This window comes from Myotis brandtii, unplaced genomic scaffold, assembly GCF_000412655.1.
Source record: "Myotis brandtii unplaced genomic scaffold, ASM41265v1 scaffold794, whole genome shotgun sequence".
In the NCBI taxonomy this organism is placed as follows: Eukaryota; Metazoa; Chordata; class Mammalia; order Chiroptera; family Vespertilionidae; genus Myotis; species Myotis brandtii.
Window position 1 is genome coordinate 1,776,962 of NW_005371198.1, and position 21,454 is coordinate 1,798,415.

At 37.8% G+C, this 21,454-nt stretch overlaps 1 protein-coding gene across 4 annotated transcripts in view; it reads right to left on the bottom strand.

Annotated features, from left to right (window-relative positions):
- VCAN (versican) overlaps positions 1–21,454 on the bottom strand; it is a 105,497-nt gene that overhangs the window by 35,258 nt on the left and 48,785 nt on the right. For 2 of the 4 annotated variants that reach the window (XM_005883613.2, XM_014531207.1), the window contains 2 exons: positions 3,414–8,642; positions 78–191 (listed from right to left, as the gene is read on the bottom strand). In XM_005883613.2, the coding sequence (XP_005883675.1) occupies positions 78–191; positions 3,414–8,642 (5,343 nt within the window). The remainder of the gene's footprint in view (positions 1–77; positions 192–3,413; positions 8,643–21,454) is intronic. The other 2 variants (XM_005883614.2, XM_014531208.1) reach the window with 1 other exon arrangement.

Here is a 21,454-nt window from a genome sequence, read left to right on the forward strand (position 1 = left end):
AGTATAAATACCCCCCCCCCCCCCACCAATATCTCTTTTGTAAAAGCACTACACCCTTTCAGACAAGGACATCTTACCAAGTTCACACTGGTCCCCAGTGAATCCCGGCACACAGGTGCACACATAGGAAGTTTCAGTAGCATAACAGGTGCCTCCATTGAGACACGGGTTCATTTTGCAATGATCAGGTCCTATCGTGTTCAGGAAAATAAGAAAAGCAATTAGGCCCATCTCTAACTTTCAATGTATTTTAGCATAAAATGCCACTTATTGCTACCATGATATATAAGCTTTACCGTAGCAATTTAGAGATACTACACACAAAAATTAACATTAACTTTACTCTCTGGAGTGTTTCTTGGCATAACTAATTATTAAAAATTGGATCTATTCATTTCTGGGATTCAATCATCATTATTTTCAACAATATTTTGCACAATATCTGGCAACTAATATATTCTACTGCAGATTTAGTTGGCATGATAATGGCAATTGATTTTAGTCAAAAATGATTACACGTATGTGCACAGTGAATGGAAATGTATTCTTTTACACGAGGTTAGTTCATGTGAAATGGTTGGATACACAGAACATGCATTCTTTTTAGCAGATTGGCTTGTTACCATCATTTGAATTATTATTGCCTTTTACCACTTAATGCTCAGAAACTGTTTTTCTTCGAAAGTGTGCACTGAAGTCTCTTCTGCTACATTAATATGCTTTTTCCAAAAACACGTTCCAAATGTACTCCTTTAAACTATACTTGAAGAAAAGCAACACATGGATTAAACTCTACTGTATAAAAACAAACCCAAACACAAAAACCTCACCTAACATGAAACCCCCAATTTTTATTGCAATTTTTCTCATTAAAACACAAATAAAATCAACACTCCTAGCAGATAAATATAAAGGCCAGAGCCACAAATTTATGAGGAGAAACAGCTTAAAATATGTTTTTAAATGGCAAATGCAAATACTTTTACACTATTTGAAGCACATATATTATTCTGTAACAATTCTTGGATAATTGTCTTTATATTAATAGCTTACATTTATTAGAGTTTGAGTATTTTTCTAGAGATGCCTGTTTCAAAATGTTCAAGAATCCAAATAACAGTTTAAAGTTTTACAAAATAATTGTGATAAATAGGTTACATATGAGCTACAACTTATGTTCAAGAATCTTAAGACCCAAAACCCTGAAATAATTACACATGAAAAGAAGACCATCTACTTATGAAACATGAACTTAAGGAACATTAGGATAAAGAAGGTACTGCTAGTAGAAGATAACAGTCTTTTTCATATAGGAAAGTCAAACAAACTTTCTAAGTGTTAAGTAAATGCTAGACTACTAGAAAGACTTGACAAATTCATATTTGCATGTGTGGGATCAATTTTAGGTTAATTCAGATGCTTACACCAACTTCAAAAACTACCCCAACTCTTCTAAGATTCTTTCTCATGAAGTCCTAAAAATATTTAAAACCTCCCTAGCCGTTTTAGCTTTCTGCCTTTCAAAGTACTCTGCCTAGATGATGAAGCTACAGTCAACAGCACATCTACACACTGGCCTCAGTGCAAAATCAACATGACACTTAGGAGAAGGCGCTTGGTGAAACTGTGACGTGCCATATAAATGTGATGCACTATTATTGTTTCCTCCACAGACACCAGATACCACACTGAGAGTACGGGGCAAGGACTTGGCAAGAAAGTGGGTCTTTCTGTGAACACAAAGTAGCTTAAATTAGAAAAAAATTATGTTTATGATTTTTTATTCTTCTGTACACAGTTTGAATTAACCTCTGAAAGTTAAATCTGCAACAGATAGACCAGGCAATGCAATATGAGCGTCCAGTTACTGAATTAACCTAACGTGACGATCTGTTTTGCAATGAAGACGCAACATCTAATTCTAGGTAAACATTGTGGACTGGATAACTGGTACACATTTATTATTCATTTGTCAAACTTAATTCTCTCTCAATATTACCAATGATTCCTATATCATATTTTCACCAACCTGAAGTATATTGTAACTAAATTACAAATGGACAAATGTTGGCCAGATTACATGCTTATCATTTACAGATTAAATATAGGATGATAAAAAAAATATTCATCAGCCACCTTTGATCAATTTTATTCATAAAATAGTTCAAGTCATTTATAAAAAGTTGCATGTTATGACTATTTTACTCTATCTGAAGCACAACAAACTGAAGTGGCACAAAAGATAATATTAAAATGTTCAGAAGAATAATTCTAAGTGAGGCCATGCTGTAAAGCATATTCATTACAATAAAACTTATTTTAAACCAACACAGCCCTTAAAGTACTGATTTTTTTTTCTTTTTGTAGGTAGTAGCTAGGTGGTGATGGTTACTTTTGGATTCCATTGAAAATATTATTCAAATGATGTTCCAGAAAACACCATTGCAGCAGACTTCTCAACATTATTAGGCTAGAGTAAAATGAAAATAAGTTCTACAAAATGAATAGTCTAAGATTTCTGGTTTACATATAATTAACTATCAATTATCCACTTTTGTGCTATAATAATAGGAAACCAGCTAAGAACAGTGAAAAGACCATGGACTTTGAGTAGGGCTGATCTCAGTTCAAATCCCACTTTTCCATAATGTGTGTGGCTGTGCAACCCTTAGCAAATTACAGAACCTCTCTTAAAAACGGGGAGAGCTGTACATGCTGTATAGCCTTTTCATGAAGATCAAATGAGACAGTCTATATGACCTAGCATAAAATTCATGCTTCCTGTTCATTCAGTAAAAAAAAACAAACAGAAATCCTCTCTTGACTGACGGAGCTCGAATAAACACTAAATGAATACCCACTGAGTTAGAAGCATTGTGTGGACTACCTGAAGCAAGAAAATTGAATAAAAGTATAAATGGATAACTGATATTGCACAAACAATGTGAAATGTTTATTAGAGCTATTTACTACTGTCAAATTTTAAAGGCCTGACAAATTTTGATATTATCATAATAGCACTTATCAATAAGAGATTTCTAAGAATATATTTGTTTTCTGTGTTTAAAACTAAGATGTGTGACTATGGTACATATGATAAAACAATACTTGTGAGTAAAACGACAATGAATTTTTACACCACTAACATGCAATTTTTCCATGGTGCGATTATACATTGTTTCTAAAACCCAGAAAAATAAAAGGAACATCTATAAAGCTCGGAAATGATCTATACTTGCTTCCTTTGCCTCTCATTATGGACTCAATACTGTGTGCTGATCTACTGTTATGTGAACAATAGAGAAATCTCCACTGATTTAACATCACAATAAAAATTATACAGATATACATATGTTAGGACCAAGGGACTGTTTCCACACTTGGAAACAGATTTATCAATGTCGTGACCTTACCTGGTAAATAGACTGCTGTGCCTTCCACTGACTCTTCATTCATGTCAATCAGGAAGCCGGTTTCATTAGAAGTTTCCAGAAGGTAAAGTGGTGGTGTTGGAAGTGAAATCTTTAACTCCGCAGTGCGCACTGTTGCCTGATTATTGGAATCAAGAATTCTTGCTGACGCTTGCTGTCCCCATGCTGCCACTGTGGAATCCTGCCCTCTGGTCAAAGCTGCCTGCGTTTCAGAGTTTATTTCCAGAGAAGGAACCGTGGGCTTCTCAGAAGTCTGTGGACTGGGCTGAGGCACCACACCTGCCCCAGTCCCAGCGGTTGCAGAAGCGGAAGTAGGGTGTGGCCCCAGTGTAGCACCTTCTGACTTAATTTCACCTGCAGCTGTGACAAGGGTTTCAACCTCAGAGGTTCTCATACTAGAAAATACTTTGGTTGTTTCTCCAGAAAGTTGAACATTGGTTTTGTTTGGGGAATCTTGGAGAATCTCAGATCCTTCTTCAACAATTAATTCTGTGGGAAAAGCTTCCATTTGTTCTAAAAAGTTAGGTTTAGTTTCGTCTTCTGAAGATTCTGACTCTGTGTCAAGAGGTAAGAATGGAGGCCCAGTTATGTGAACGTACTCTTCACTTGATGGTTGGAAAGTCACCTCAATATTTGCAAATTTTCCTGGGGACGTTTGAGATGTGCCAGCATCTACACCAGGCAGAGCACTTGGCTGAAGGCTCTCTGTGTGTTCAGACGCTCCACTGCCTAAGGGCACAGTGAACGGAGATGATGTCTCGGGAGACAGCTTCACAAAGGCCAAAACTGGTGATGTTGTATCTGTGTAATCTGGGGGATTCGATCCTTCCATCACATGAGGTGCTTCTGTTAAACTCTGAGCCGTAAGGTGGACAGTACCAGTACTTATGTGGGGTGTAGAATCTATTAGTATAGAATCTATTAGTGCCTCCCCAGCTCCTGAAGAGGATTCTGGCTGAAAAGAAGGACCGACATGTTTCTTTTCCTCATACTCTTCCTGTGTCTTTTCCAAATGACCCAATGTTGATATTACCTCACTTTGGTCTGCAATGGCTTGACCATCAGACAAAGTGCTTGATTCAAAGATGTCTTCCAGGGCTTTGGCTTCAGTTTTTGGTTCTTCGGTATTTGGGCGAACTGTGGCAGACTTACTAGGAATGGGCAGAGATGTTGCTGTGGGAAGAAAAATATCTAATTCTGTTTCTGTGCTTGGGATGGGGATCCCAGTTGTGAAGATAAAGCCCATGTGATTGAACTGACTGCTGTCTTCAGAAGTCATGGATTTGTTATGTGCGGCCTGAGTGTAGCCAGCCAGAAGAGCATCACCAGAACCTTCAAAGTGTTCCCCAGTTAAGGAAAGGTTGGCAGCTGCCTCATGCTTCTCTTGAGTTTGAGCGCTGTCTTCATTATTGACCTGTGGTCCTGACGGTGTCTCTGGGTCTATGTCTGTTTGCATTCCAAGGATGTCTTCATACATGGGTTTAGTGTGATCAATATCTATGATAGTATTTTTATCTGATGTCAGCTCAGGTAGAATTTCAAGTATGGTACTCTCTGTAATTGTCAATAACAAATCCTTGTCCTCTTTGTCCAGATCTATAATAATATTTTCAGTGGCTTTTTTTCTGTCAGGTTTTAAGGTGGAATCCTCAAATCCCCCCAAGCGGTGGTGGAAACTATCTGCACCCTCGGTGGACCTCTTATATGACACTGTGTTGGACACTGTGATAGTTGGATCTGGGGAGCTTTCATTCAGCTCTAGATGAAGAGGTGGCACCATTGAAACTGTTGGGAACCCGTCAACAGTAAAGCTTTTAGCACTTGGATCCTCAGGATGTTTCTCCAGGGGCCTATTAGGAACAAATGCGGTGCTTCCTTTTCTGGTTGCCTGAGTAGTTCCAGAAGTGTGGACTAAATCAACTACATCCAGTTCCCCAGATCCTTCTCCAGAATATTCATGAAACAAGTCAGATGGTTTTGTTGTGGATGTAACAGTTCCTTTGGCCATTCCAATACCAGAAGTTCTAGCCAGAAAGTCAGTAGAAGAGGTTGCTGTTTCTTTAGTTTCTGTTACTGAAGAATTCTTGTTAGAGACTTTCTCAGTGGTAGGTTGTGGTTGACTACTCTGAATTTCTTCTTCCCAACTCTGAGTCTGATTTTGAGGCTGTTCAGTGTCTGTGGAGAAGGTGAGAGTTGCTAAAGACGGTCCTTCTGTCCTGGTGTCACTTAAAATTTCTAGTAAAGTTGTGCTGGATGCTGTCTCAATATATTCAGAGGTGCTGTCTGTTTTAGAAATGAGTGGTCCAACTTCATTTGCCACATTTTCCATTCCCTCATAGTCTTCAGTGGTATCTCTCGAGATGCTAGTTTCTAAGCTGTCTACTTGAGAAGTCTTGGGATATAATGTGCTAATGATTTGTTCTGTTTCAGTAAAATTCACTGACACTGTGGTAGGCAAAACTTCTTCTCCTGATCCCAGGCCAGAGAATAAATTAGTATCTGACTCTTTAATTATTGGCTTCATAACTTTGGGGAAGGGTTTTATATTTTCTTCCTCTTTGATTGATGAATCTGTAACTATACTTCCAGCTAGTATAGATTCAGTCACTGAGGTAGTAGCCAAGAAAAAATGGGATTTTTCAGTAACTTCAGGGACAGTAGTATAGGGTTCCAAACCCTTTGCTCCCAGATCTGGAGTAGACAAGTCAACTAAGGAAATGCCTTCCTTTCCCATTTCCTCATCAGCACCATACATTTTCTTTGTTGTTAGTATAGAGTAATCTGTGGTTTGAAATCCAGTTTCATAAAAAATTGTTTGTTCTGGTACAACAGAGCTTTGGGGGGATTCAAAAGATTTTTGTTCTTGAATCTCTTCCTCTGATGCTGTTTTGATTTCAATTTCTTGTCCTACAGTATTGACTCCTTGGCTGGACCACAGTTTGGTTGGCTCTATCGTCTGGGAAAAGTCCATTGAAATTGTGCCATTGACCTTCATGTCCCCCTTTTCTGTTGGAGCCTCAGTACCTTCAGCTTCTGCTCTTGGTAAACTGGTGGTTCTCTTATCAGCTTCTTGGATAGTACCTTCTTCTCCCAATACTTGATCAATAAATGGAGATTCTGTGCCAAAAACATTTCCCATAGCACTGGGAAACACTTGGTCAGTAGAGCTGCTGACTGAGACCACTTGCCCACCTGAGCCCTCACCTGAGGCTGTGAACTCTTCCCAAGGGAAGGCTGAAGTGCTGACAAGGGTGCTACCAGGTCCTTCTGAGTCAGCTGTGTGATTGATGTGGCCTGAAGTAGGGATTAACAATGGTGAAATCTGGGTGTCTTTAAATGCTGCATCCCCAGAGCCTTCCATCATTACTGTTTCTTCTTTTGTTATGATTTTAGATACTGTTGCGTATTCTCTGAAGTCACCACTGAAATCTTCCTCCAAAGGAAAATCTGTAGAGAAGCCCTTTATTTCTGTCCCATGATTTGATTCTACTGAAACCTCTGATATAAGGCTTTCCTTGGATGTTTGGCTTATAACTTCAGTAACCTCTCTGTCCATGACATTACTCAAATCTAGTCCTGGTGGCTCAAAGGGGAATATAGTTTCCACACGGGGAGACATAGTACTAGCTATTTCCTTTTTAATTTGAATTTCAGACTCTACTTTTAATGAAAATGAAGAAACAGCGGTGGTTGCTGGGTCAGTGGCAGCTTCTCTTGAGCCCTGCTCCATAGAGAGAGAGACGGGGCCACCTGGCACAGTGGCCTGCCCTTCCTGAACCCCAGGTTGACTGCTACTGCTGGGCTTGCTGGTCTGTGGCCCCAGATTGTCTAAAACATCTGTCTCCGGAAAGAAAGGATTAGAACTTGTCATTTCCCTTTCAGCCTGTGTGGATGTTGTTAAGGACATAACGCTGTCCCTGGTAGCAGATGTTGAATCACTAGCTGTAGCTTCATTTGTGTTTTCTAATGCAGAGGATAAAATTAACTGGTCTGATCTCTGTGTAGGCATATGTAGCTGACCTGTAGAAGCTGTAGTTCCCTCCTCCTCACCTTCCCTTTGCTTTCCCTCAAGAGACGTACTGAAAGCCCACTCAAACGTGTCTGTTTCCTCTACAAAATTTGTGGGCACTATTTCTGTAGAAGGTTGTTCAGAAACCAAGGAAACGGCCGTTGCAGGAACATCAAAAAGGTTGTCTGTGATCATTATCTTGCCAGTGTCTAAAGTAACCAGTGTATCGGTAGGATTTCTCTGTGATGAATGGGTTACCACGGTGAACATTTGATCTTTATCTTCTTCTTCCCCAGAGCCTTCTGGAATCAGAATTGAAGAATTCCCAGAGAGCTCTACAATTTGTCCAGGGGTTATTCCTACCCAGTTCTCCACAGTGGCCAATGGGTCAGCAGGCCTGGGGGTTCCTGTTAATGTGACTGATACTTCCTCCAACACATTTGCTGACATAGAACTTGGAACTGTACTTGGAGTAGAGGTGATAGAAGTACTTTTTTCTGCCTCTTCACCCAGTGTTACTTCCGTGGTCCTTGAAAAGATCGTTTCTGGGGATTCTTGGTTGATGTCAGCATCTCCTGAAGATTCTTCAGGAGAGAGGGGTACAGGTTCGGTATGTTCAAGCACCAGACTATCACGCGCAGGCTCAGGACCTTTATCTGAGACTGATTCTGGTCCCTCTGTGGCTTGGCCCTTGTGTGATGGGACTGTGGGGAAAATATCAGGCTCACCACTTGAAAAATGTTCTGGTGTTTCAGGGTAAGTCTCAGGCTTCCATGTCATTTCAAGCGATTCCGTTGATTCATTAGATTCACTTGGTTGCACAGCCGTAGATGATTCCGTTTCAGACATGGGGAACTCAGGGGTGTCACTCTCACTGCTGTCTGAAAAATTCTGAGAAGGTGCAACACTTTCAAACTGGCCACGCCTAGCTTCTGCCGCCTCTGGGTCCTTGGGCACAGTGGTGACCAGGTGTTTCCCATTTATGTACTGCACTGATGGGGTGGTTGTGACGTCAGTAGCATTTGCACAGTCTTCGTCTTCCTCCTCGTCTTCCTCACTGTGGTATATATCTATGTCAATTAACTCAGGTAAAATGGCAGCAATTAGGTCGTGCTCTGAATCTGTTTCTTCACTACAAGGTTCATCTTCTTTAGATTCTGAATCTATTGGATGACCAATTACACTCAAATCACTCATTCGACCTGAAAAAAACAAAGAGTTTTCACAATACTTAAATAGAACAGTTGGCAGCGTATGACAGAAGAAACTGATAGCAAGGCTGGCAGATCACTCACACACAAGGGAGGATTCAAATCTTTTCACATTAAGTACAATCACCCTTCTACACATAATTATCAGTCTTCAGATTTGCTGTTTTACATTAACAATGGGAAAAATAAATCCAATTTAAGATGATAGAAACAGGGTATGAAAACTCTTTAACACGTTTAACAAAGCAGCGTCATAAAATGAGACAAGAAAGCACATATATACATTGTAATCGTGACATGTGGGAATTCATCTTTGTGTGAACTGAAAAAAATGAAAAATTTCACCAAATCATACAGAAAAAGTAATTGATTATTGTCCTTCATGTAAAAGGATGCACAGACACCCTTACTCAATAAGGAAATGAGAAGAGATTGCTTCTGGCCTCTTGTCATGATTTGTCCTAAAGAAGACTTTTTAGAAAAGTGGAGGCGAGGTTTCTTTCTGGCCCTTTCACAGCGGTGACCACCCCTCCCACAGCAAGTGAAACTAGACTTAGCTGCCTAAGCTGCAGCCACCTCCCCGACACAAGGGCAGGAAGCCTTGGATGGGGCTCTGTGTGATGCACAGATTGTTCCCAAAGCACAAGAGAAGAGCTGTCCCACATTTACACCTTTATCCCTCATGACATGACGGATAATGGGTCGATTATAGCTCTTTTTAAAACATTTCCTCCAAAGGAAGTTTAAGAGTCACATCTAAACATTTGAACTTGCATATTTTAATAACAGATGTCCTTAGAAAATTCCCTAGATCACAAATTGCCACAAACTGCTCAGCCTGGTTGACTTTCCTGCCTCCAGAAATACACCAGCAAAGGTCCTTGTCTGGGCACCAGGAAGGAGGAAATTCTGGGCCCTCACTGTCATTAGAGTGGAATTTAGTTGTCCTGGGAAAGGGTCCTGTCCCTACAGCTGCCCTGCTCCTAGCATCACAGCCACGTGCAAAGGTGCCCATGGGTGCATTGTCCCATGAAGAAGACAGAGTAAAGCAAGGATTGCACAGTCTCACTTCCAACCCCCAGAAATACTGTTGCAAAATTATTTTCAGCCTAGCCCTGATCCACGCCACAAATGCGCAAGCTGAACCTGAGAAGCTTACAGGGGGAAAAATGATGATGGAGCCAGACCTGTCCCCATCGATAATGTGATTGTTCCTGTTGTAAGACGCTGCTCCCTTCTACATATGAAAGATTGACATCTAGCATTTACTGACAGTCAGAAAAGAAAAGCCCAATTGAGAGGGAACCAGTACTGCTTGTATTCTTTACACATCAACATAAACACAGACATATATGAACTATCAATAAAAACTCTACAAAATTTCTTCTGTTTTTAACTATGGTTTGTTAAAAAAAAAAAAAGCACAAGACCTTTATGTAACTAGAAGACATCTACTATATTTACATTTATCCCTTTCACTCTAATAAAAGCAAAAAGAAAACTTCTCTGTATCCCATCTTCACTGTATTACCTCCATAAAATACTATTGTGTAGGTTTGGCTTACTCTTACCCCAATTACACATCCTTCCTCATTAACTGTCACATATTACAGTTCTACAGTTCATTTCTTATATCTCAATCCCATTCCACACCATACATCCAGCCTTTCAACTATATAAATGAAGGCTTATGGATATTCAAATAAACAAAAAAACATTTCATCCATAGGAGAAGTGAAGTCAATGCATAAGGCTAGTATATAATAAAAATATAAAAGGAATACTGATGGTTTCTGCCATAGGTGTTGCAACTACTCTTCACTGCCAAACAAGAAAATGACTAATGTCTTACCTTTTTCCAAAAAGCATAATTAAATGAGTAAGACCATTCAATATTTCGTCACTAATGTTACAGTGATCTCATAGTGCCTCATACGTATATGTTTTAAAAGAGGACACAATAAAATTTTCAGGTAATAACACTTTAAATGACTTGTGGTAAAGCCTACCTTTCCACTATGAAAAATGGAATGAGAGAGAAATATGCACACATGTGAGAGAGAATACATTTTAAATGCCTTTTGTAGAAATTAATCTCTTGAAATATCACATCAATAATTTTATTTAATCATCAAATTAAGTAGTCTCTCACTGCTAATACTATTTGAACATAGTTGAATTACACTATTTTGTACTTTATAGATTTAACTGGAGCCTCAAAAACATGCCTGTCTTCATGTTTATACCTTCAACCCTGTCTTCATGTTTATACCTTTATTTAGGTATAAATAAAGCTAGAATTCGCATTAAGATTCACACCACAGGCAATAAATTCACACAGTAACTTTCATTTGAATACAGAAAGAATTTTAAATAAGAAACATGCATCTGTGTCAAGAATACAAAGAATCCCCACCACATTCTGTACTTTTTTTATCAATTAAGGAGATAAAACTAACCAGCCAAGCTACTCCAGCCAAATGCAAGGATCAATAAGGAAATAATTGTTCAATATTGTTTATTTATAAACTCTTGGGCCAGGAATAGGACAACTCATTATAGAATTTATTATAGAAACTTATTACAGAATTTATATGGGTTTCTAAATAAATTCCTTACGTTTAAAAATAATATCTAAGAAAATAAAACTCATAAACATATACCATGAACGTCTTGGTGAATAATTATAGAGGAGGTTCCATCAACTATGATGTTGGTAGCTCTAAACATAAGTAGAGTGGAGAAAAGCAGAGAGAAGATACTAAGGTTGCCAGTGTGTCAAATGTCAACTTGTCGAAGAAACTGACACATTACGATGTTTGCCTAAATGTTTTACCAAAGAATGAATAACTTAAAAACAAAGTGTTTTTCTAGAAGAACTCTAATTGAGAATAAACAACTTATATAATAATTTTATTGGCTATCAACTCTTATTAATTCAACTAAATAAAGACCCTGGCATTCACTTTACCTTCTCTAGATTTAGTTCCAATGAACAAAGTATAACATTCCTTGAGTCCATATTCCACTTGGATAATGAATCCTAACATTTCTTACTATTCATAAAATTATAAAGATTTCCCCTAACATGTTAAACCATCATATCAGAATATTTCACCAAAGACTCAACTGTTAGGTGCAGTATATTCCATTTCCTAATCTAAATAAATATCACAATATTTCAATCACAGCAATAGAAACATTGCATATTGTTCATAAACACACTCAGCTTCATACTGGTTTTGCACATGAATTTTAATTCACTACCAAAATCATGCATGCCAGCCAATTGTATTATCTCTTCAGGAGCTCATTGATTGCACAAAATTTATTGAGTACCTCTTATCTACCAGATGGTATAGCAGACACTTGCCTAACAACTTTATAGAGACCTAAGACTTCCAAGGTATCCTCCAAGTATCTTCCAACTCTCTCCCTCTCTCCCTCTCTGCTCTCTCAGGAACAAATGCTCTTGCCAATAGGTTAGAGAAACTCTTTTCACCCTATTTTAAAAGGGAACGTTTGAGTGTACCTATTGCAAATGCTCCAAACGTTACATTTAAATTATAATTTCTTTTTCCATCTGCTTCCAAAATATCAGATCTCACAATAGTAGAAAACACTGAATCATTTTAAGCTCTTTTATCTTATTCTTCTCACTCTACCATGAAGCTGGCAATGACCAAAGAACTATCAGCACATCATAATAGTGATTGAAGAGAAAAGATTTATTTTAAAAAGTGCTCATTTGATGTTACAAAAATGTTCCATTTAGAAATTCTTAAATAAAACAAAGAGGTAAAATGAGAGTTGAAATTATTTTGTGTCCTTTTTCTTAAAGGAATATTCTCACAATTAAGCAACAAGTATTCATGATTTCAGTACATTTTGTCAACTTCCAAATGGTTCCATTGGATTTCTTAATATCGGTTTGAGGGTGCGGGAAATGTTGATTGCCTAGGGCCGTGGTCGGCAAACTGCGGCTCGCGAGCCACATGCGGCTCTTTGGCCCCTTCAGTGTGGCTCTTCCACAAAATACCACGTGTGGGTGTGCACGTACAGTGCGATTGAAACTTCGTGGCCCATGCGCAGAAGTCGGTATTTTGTGGAAGAGCCACACTGAAGGGGCCAAAGAGCCGCATGTGGTTCGAGAGCCACGGTTTGCCCAGCCGCAGTTTGCCGACCACTGGCCTAAGGCTTTGAAGTTAATTTTTTTCTGCCAACAGATTCTCTACAGATCAATTTACATATTATTATCTCAGTATAGCCAATTTGTTCTCATACTTTTAAAATTTTAAAATTATGAAATCTGTCTAGTGGAGACAGGTGAATTCTTTCTGCCACTGGTCTCCTGTCATTGCCACCTTACATCTATCCCCTAATCCTATTTAGTCCCCTTTGTTTATTCAGCTGCTGAAATTACTTCTTCATCCCCCTATTTTATCACCACCCCTTCCACCCACCACACACATTATCCAAAAGCTGTAAGAGCTATAATTATTGCAAACTAGCAAAGTTTCTTTGTAGGGTGTGGCAGGGGAGAGGGGGCCACCTGTGATATTGTAAAAGCAGGTATATCATTCCAAAATTGTGATCTGCTCTTCGTTGTACTAACAGTGCACCCTAATGGAGTAATTAACGTTCCCAACTCTTGGGTGAACAAGTCCTTATAAAAGACTGCTGTATTTTAGAATTTTATTCTAAGAGTAATATAACTTCTATTTAGATTTCAAGAGTTAAAACACAGAACTCTACACAGTGTATGTATAATCTTTTCTATGTTTATATGAGTGTATTTGACTTGAATATACTGGTACCACGGTTAATAGATTTTTTTTAGTGGCCTTTCACACAAAGCTTTATTGCTAGCTGACCTCAAATTATTCAGCAAGTATTTTGAAGTACTTCACGGTAGAGTTTTGTAGACATAGCACAAGTCTCCCAGTCATACTGTTAGCAGACACAAAACACAGTTGCTAAGATGCATAGGCAGCTGGCTAAAGTTCATGTTCTCTTCAGGGATCTTTACAACTTAAGTTTAAGAGCTTTCAATTAAATGTAAGCATATAGCAATCTACTCAGCAGAAATATATTAGTATCACATTTCTTTATTAAAATTGATTTTATTTTAATGAGCAACAAAAAAGATTTTGTTTCCTTATTTTAAAAATACAACAGACAGCCATACTGCAGTGTGTGAGAAATACTCACAGCATTTAAATAGAAAAAGCTTGAAGTTCTTTAATAAGCTTAGGTTTTCTGATACACACCTATAGATCCAGAAACCAGCCTGAAACAAATGCTTCTATCCCACTCATCTTTGAGATGCTCTTAATTAAAACACAAAGCGAACTGGCTTCGTATGAAGCAGAAAACCACCCAACGTGAATTTCAACCAGGTTACCTCAGACATCCTTTCCTCAACATTGGCAAAATTTGAGACACTAAAAATGGTGCCAGCTCAGGACAGTAAAAAAAAAAATTGACCTTAGTAATCAAGATATAAATACCCTCCCAAAATTTTATCAGATATTTTTGCACCTTTAATTACCATAATGATTGGAAATCATGTGGTACTATAGCAATACTCAATCTCCCCAGCAGTGAGAGAGACTGAACTAAAGGTTGGGAGATCAATAGTGGATTATGCGATCCATCTCTCTCTATTACCTCTGCTGGCCGAGGAACGCTTCGTGTGCCACCCAAGCATGTTATCTTGCTCTGACAGCCCCCTTCTTGCTGAGTGAGAAGCTCAATATTTCTCCATTTATCAGGAATTACACCCAGAAAGGGCAAAATATAAGTATGAGCAATATAAGCATTTCTGATGACCTTACTCTTACGAGGCAAACCTATTATGGGGATGATAAACGGGAATCCTCTCTTTTCCCAACTTCAGATAATTCTTTAATAATGCTGTTCCCTCAAGTGGAAAGAATGTGTTTAGATACCGCCATCTGGTCTAAGTGTGCGTAAGGAGATATCTCTGAGTGTGAGCTTGGGCTTATAGGAAAGGCCCAAGCCACTTCATAACTTCCAATTAAAGAGTAAGGGCTTTGCTGGAGAGCATAATCAAGTAATTTTGTGACCTTCAAGCATTTCTGAACAACAGGATAAAGAGCCCTACATGAAAGGGAAGTGAGCCACATTATTTGGTTTTTAAATGTTAACTTAAAAGCAGAACAAATAAAACATAATCAATCAAGGGCAGTACTTTTACAATCTTTTGCACTTTAGTTATCTAGCATTGTCAAAGCTGGTTACAGTTGGTAGATAGATAGATAGATAGATAGATAGATAGATAATGGATAATTACCAGATATCCTAACACCAGAAAAATGCTTTGGTCAGATTCATGGATTTATAATTTAAATAAAAACTTTGACTAATATAAAATAACTGCCTCTAATAAACAAATATGGGGGTGGGGGCAAAGTAGGTTTATAGTTGTGAGTACAAAAAACACAGTTTATTATTGTATTATTACTTATTATTATATTTTCTATAGGAACAACTGTAAACCTATTTTTGCCCCATCATGTATATATACTTCTTTTCTAAGCCTCCCAAATTATGGCTACTAAGTTAAACTTCACCAAACACCATTTTATTTTTTAGTGATGCCACTTCTTTCTTCAAAAATTAGTAGTAGTTTCTGGTCACCTCTACCATCTGACTTCTTCAAAAGCGTGTTCAAACATCTCCATTAACTCCCCACATGTATCCTCTTCCTTCAGTTCTCTGTGATTCTCTGCTTCTCTGCCCTGGAGACCAGCAGCTCCATGTCCCTCTCTCAACATGCTCATTCCCATCTCAGACTTCCACTCAGGAAGAGCTCCCTGCCCCGACTTGGAATGCTTAGTAAGTCCTCCTGTGAACTTCTCCCGCACACTTAGTATGAAAGATCCAGCTAAAGCCCGCCCCTCTCCAGCATATCTTCTCTGACACTCCTCAGCCCAAACTGATGCTGTTTTTGATTTGTATGCCAAAGGACTCTGACATATTGTTTCTTATTTATAAATCCCCTCATTGTCAATGGGGTGAAAAGAGACACATGTAAAACTTTCAACAATAAAGAATTTTTTTAAAAAGTCCCCTAGTTTTTATATTTTTATCTCACCTCCCTTACTTACTTCTATATTCCATAATTAAAATGAAAGGATCCTTTAAAGATGTAGTGCTCCTTAGACTCTGACCACTTAGGCCTTCTTTGGGGAATTTTGTTGGAAGAATGTTTACACAGTTATTTATCATCAAGAATGAAAATTTTCATTCTACTTGTTTGATGCTCCCTTTAAAAGATTTACATTTTAGCCTGAAGAAATGGTTGTTCTTCGGCTGTAGTAACAGCCCCAATTCGAAACTAAAGAACCATACAGATAACTCAAACACTGAAAACTACGAGAGTTATAAAAATCCAGGTAATCTAAAGGTGCAGGCTCAGTCTCAATATTTTTAATCATTCATTTTCTTTCCAAATCCAGCATTCTATATAGGTTGATATCGGGGTGATAATCACTGTTTTCCTCAAATTAAAATACATACTTGTATACTATATACATCAATATAGTCAAAAGAATCCTTAAGCCAAAGCATACATAGTTCCTTTTAATTTCCATGTTGATAGAGAGAAGGTAACATGGATACAGCCAAGTGAGGTATGCAGTTCTGGGTAATTCGAGATACATTCTCCACCCTTCAATATTACTTTGACTCAATTACAGTTAATCCTGAAACTTTAAAAACATATGTCAATGATATATGAAATATGTTTCACATATTCCTCACTTTCAGATGCCAAGATTCATTTAACATTTGTGACAAAAGCTACACTTCTCAAAATATGCTCAAAGACCACCATTTCGTTCAGACATAATTTTTCCTCCTTAAAATTGGTCAAGTACATTTTAAACTGGCAGAGTCTTAGAGCAGCCCCCTCCCCAGGAATTTTGGTATTTCAGCCACTGCTTATAGGTAGAAAGCCTTCAGTTTATCAGTGGTTTTGAACCCTCACTGTGCATCACAATTTCATGGGGCACATTAAGAAAGACAGACACTAATTTAAAAATGAAGCAAAATTAAGAAAAATAGCAATGCCTGAGCCCCACCACTAGAAATTCAGATTCAAGTTGTCTGATGGGAGGCTGGGTGGAGGGTATTTTTATTTGGAGGTTCGCTGGTTATTTTGAGAGACAGCTAGGGTTGAAAAGCAGTGTGGCCAATACTGATGCACTGGTTGATTCCCTGGTGTCTCTCACACCCCAGCATGGAAGGCATCCTGGTTGGTTAGATGCTGGGGCCTGGCTGCTGCAGCTCTGGGGCCTCCCAGGTAAACTGTGTGGTTGCCTAGTGAGGGGATAAATGTTCAGAGTTTCCTGGGAGACCAATTCTGAGACTTTGCCTGCTATAGATGCTTTTCATATTACTTAGTTTATATTACCTCTATTTTTCCTTTTACTAAAGCAAGCAATTTTCCTTCATTACATACTCTTTTGCTTACTAATTATTTCAAGTTGCCTTCTCAACTAATCTATAGATTGTATTATTTTCTTTACCCTAGCCACATAGTCGTTTGACTGAATGACTATTTCAATAACCCTCTAAAATATTTCCTTGAGGGTGGGTATGAAGAGATAGGCAGAGAACGTTTTATCTTCAGGTAGTAAAATGACTCCCTTAAAGAGCAGAGTGAGAGTGAGATTGCAAAATACTGAAATATGACAATTATGCTACATTCCATTAAAGTACACAGGTTATACATTAGTACATTTCCTTTTCCTGTTCTCCATTTAGAAAAATCAACTTTCGGAAACCTAGTGTATGCATCATATGGTCAAAGCAACAGAACTGTCCTGTGAGATACTGGGAATACGTTGGTAAAGCCAAGCAACAAGGACACTAGAAGCCAGCTGAGGTGGTGTATACCGATCATACGTGTGCACAAGCAAGTCTGGGTATAATACCATGACACAGTATGTTAAATGTTCATAGACATAGATGCTGAAACATAATTAAACTCTCCCTCTCCCTCCAGGGATTCTTTCCAGTTTAAAATCTCATACTTTAAATTCTAGCAAGTATTTAGAAGGTTCTTCATAATTTATTTTCTTCTCAAGAATCAAATTACTCTTTTTAAAAATAAGTAAAGTCTTCTTGTCAAGAGCTAGATGTTTCCCTCCTAATTCATACTCAAAAGTCTAAACTCTGGCATATCTCTCTAAGGAACACCATTTTAAATGCAATAAAGTAGATTTTCAGTTGTCCACTTGACGCCTTAGGATGAATGTTTTACAGTTTTCTATTGCTTCAATTATGTTGTAAAAAAAATTCGGAGTACTTCAATATAAATGAAATAAAATGTACAACAGTTTTCACCAAAACACATCGCCATCCCTATTGCCCCCAACTAGGGTCATTCTTATAATCCTTCCATTCATAAAACCACTGAATAACCAATTCTTCTTTTTGTACCTGACAAACTGGTCTCATTGAGGTGTAAACTGACAAAAATAATCACTTTTTTAAAAAACACAAAATTTTCAGCTTTACCTTATTAAAATGAAACCTCAGAGAGCATTTCTTTTATCACTATTGCTCCTCTCACCAGGCACGTCTGTCCCCTTAGCTACGCCCACCAACCCACCCCCCTCCAAAAAAGTGCTGACCACTGTCTGGGCCTGTGAGTACATTTTTTATTCATTGCACAAATGAATGATCTAAGAGCTATTAAGAAAGAAGAATGTAATCCCTGTGTAGAGAACTAGAGGGTTTCCTTGACAACAACAAAAAGATAGCAGGGAATGCCCATGTGTTCTATGAATATTCAAGGAGAGGCTGGGCCCAGTACCTGCAAAAATTCATAAAGAATTCGGAAAAAGCTCTTTTTCTCTGGAAAAAAAAAAGGAATCGGTAGTTATTAAAATCATAAGCCCAATTTTCACACATGAAAAAGCTAATGAATTGTATGTGTGGGTCCTACAGAATCAAAACTATATTTAAATACTATATTATAATAAGGGCTGCAGCTGCTTCTGATCTGCACCCTCCTGGCATCACCCAAACAGACACTGTCCATAGAGGATTAAAATGCTAACAAGCTCCTGCAGTCGAGCAGATACTGCAGTATAATTACAGTTGGCTCCCCGAGGTATAAAGCATCTTGAGTTTTAACTCGGTTTTTACCTATTTAGTACAAGACAGTCTAAATTTTCCTATATTTAGAAGTTCAGCATAAAATAATTCCTAAAGCTGAGAGGGGGTTAATTTGTGCTACGTGGTTCTCTTGTGCCAAGCACTGTGCTTGCAGCAGCATTCTCATGGGAGTCACTTCTGAATGATGTAAGCAATATGTAAGCATAATTTTCAATAAGGAAACCGAGCAAAGTAAGTTCAAATTTAGTGGCAAAATTATCTTACTTAATATCTCATTGATTTTTAATATCCATTACATTAATAATTTTATATCTCTTGATATTTATATCATTTTAGTTTAGTATTGGCTTTATACTTCTTGCCTTGCACTCAGATTTAGAATGATATAAATGATAAAATAAGCACACAAAAAATCTGACAAGACAAATAATATCAAGCTGGCCTGAAAAATATTATGTAGTTTATATGAACTTGTTTAAAAAAAAACAAACGAACACTAATAAGCCACCTATTTTAAGGCTATAACTGTGAGCATTTGCATAAAAATGTTTGCATATTTCCAAGGTATTCTTTGATTTAAAGATACCAGTATATCATTGTTTTAAAAAACAGTCACAGTTCTGTTACACCAACTTGTGACATTTCAGATGATTTAGAAAAAAAGCATTCTTTAAAAAATAAAATAAAAGCCCAGAATTGAAGGAACTCTTCCTACACCATTAAACCCTGTAAACTTCATACATGTTCACAAAGAAAACCTTTTAATAATTTTCCAAAATGCAGGTGTGCAAATTACTCCTGAAATAGACAGGACTCATGTTTTCAGTATCCCCCAAACCACTGTTAAATACACCCCATAGCATTTTTCAGCTCATAAAACTTTTATGAGCTGAAAAGTTCCTTCAGATTTTTTAACTGCTAACTCTAGCTGCCCTCTGGCAACAGCACCCTAAGTTGCTATTAAGATCCATTTGAACAAATATAACATAAACATGTCCTGAGTAGCATGTTTTGTTTAATAGTAGTAAAAAAAAATATAAAGATTTATAAGATTTGCTGAGTGTAGAAAAAATTATGAATGTCTTGGTTTAGTGTAGCATGTGTGGTATTTTTGCTTACTTGGATATACAGTATACATAGAGGTTGAGTCTATGTTTGTGAATAGATTTATACAAGTTCATACATATACCAAGGATTTTCCAGTCTGGAAAAATGTGCCTTGATACATAAAAAGGTTGCTTTTTTAGGCACATACGTATTTTTTCTTTGTTAATGTACACCTGCCTTAGAACTCATTAATTTAACATCTGCTTTAGGGCTTTCCCTTGCCAAAGTTCAAAATGCTTGAAAAATTAAGTTTCTCATAGGAAGCAAGTAAAAGTAAGCAGTTGTATCTGAGCTAACCTCATTGTCTTAATAAGGCAATAAATAATGCTTTTAGTCATAAAGAGAATGGCATATACAAACTATACAAAAATAATAAAGAGGGGGGAGATGAGGGAGAGGGGGAGAGAAAGAGAGATGGAGGGAGGAAACTAGGTAGATATAGGCTCACCCCACGCACTCACCCACCCACGCCAACCCTGAAACCCTGTCCTGATGAAGATAACCAAATACTCTCTTTCCCCAGAGTTTTCTGACAACTTGTTCTCAGTGCTGAACAAAAATTAATTTTAAGAGAAATCTTGGTCCCATGCTTTAAAAGTGGAAGAAAGAAAAGGAACACCAAGTCATGTCTCCCAGATCGAGCTAAGTTAAGTTCACTAGTCGAATATAAATACGCACCTTTGTATAAATGGCTGCTGGTGAGGTTACTAGACCCTCCATTTCGAGTAACTGTTTATAGACTTAGATTTTTTTTTCTGCAACTGCCAATTCTTCCAGGGAGATGGGGTTTCACTTTTCCATTTTTGTAATTTGATCACTCTAACTTTAACAGTTTCCCATGTAGAAGACTTTTTAAATGTAGAACATTCTTTACTGTTTTCTAGATTATTTGATTCAACTTAATATCTACACTAACAAAAGAGGAATATAAATTGGGGGAAAGTGCTGTGTAGTCAGTCATTCACTAAGTGTTGGCAGTAGCTCCTTTTCATTTCTCGTCACTTCTTCTTCCTAGTTATACCTTCTTTTCAGTTTTCCAAGCCTACTAACAGCAATCCTATTCCCACTACTTGGCAACTCATCTTCTCTCTCCAACTCCAGTTCCCAGAGGCAGGAAAGGAATGTAGGAAATATGCTATGGCCTCCAAGAAACAGCATTGTCAGTAGGAAAATAATGCTCCAATCCTGGCCTCTTCGAACTGTATTAGAAAGTGAAGATTAACTTCAATACTCTGGGAATGTATTCCCTTCTCTTCTATTTACTGCCCCGGCAAGAGCTTGCACACTGAGAAAATTCTGGACAGCAGAGCTGTGAAGACAGTAGAGCTGTGAAATCTCCATCTACAGAGCTGGAGGCCAACTGATATGACAACAGAGTTACCTGTTTGTTCCCAAAAAGTGCCCTCCTGGGAACTCTAATGACGATAGAGTTACTCTTAAGAAAAATAACACTCTGAGGGGCCTATCTCAACAGTAAGAGAGAACATACCACATTCTTCTAGTCCGTCTTCCCAGAGCCATGTCAAGGAAAAATGAGTAACCAT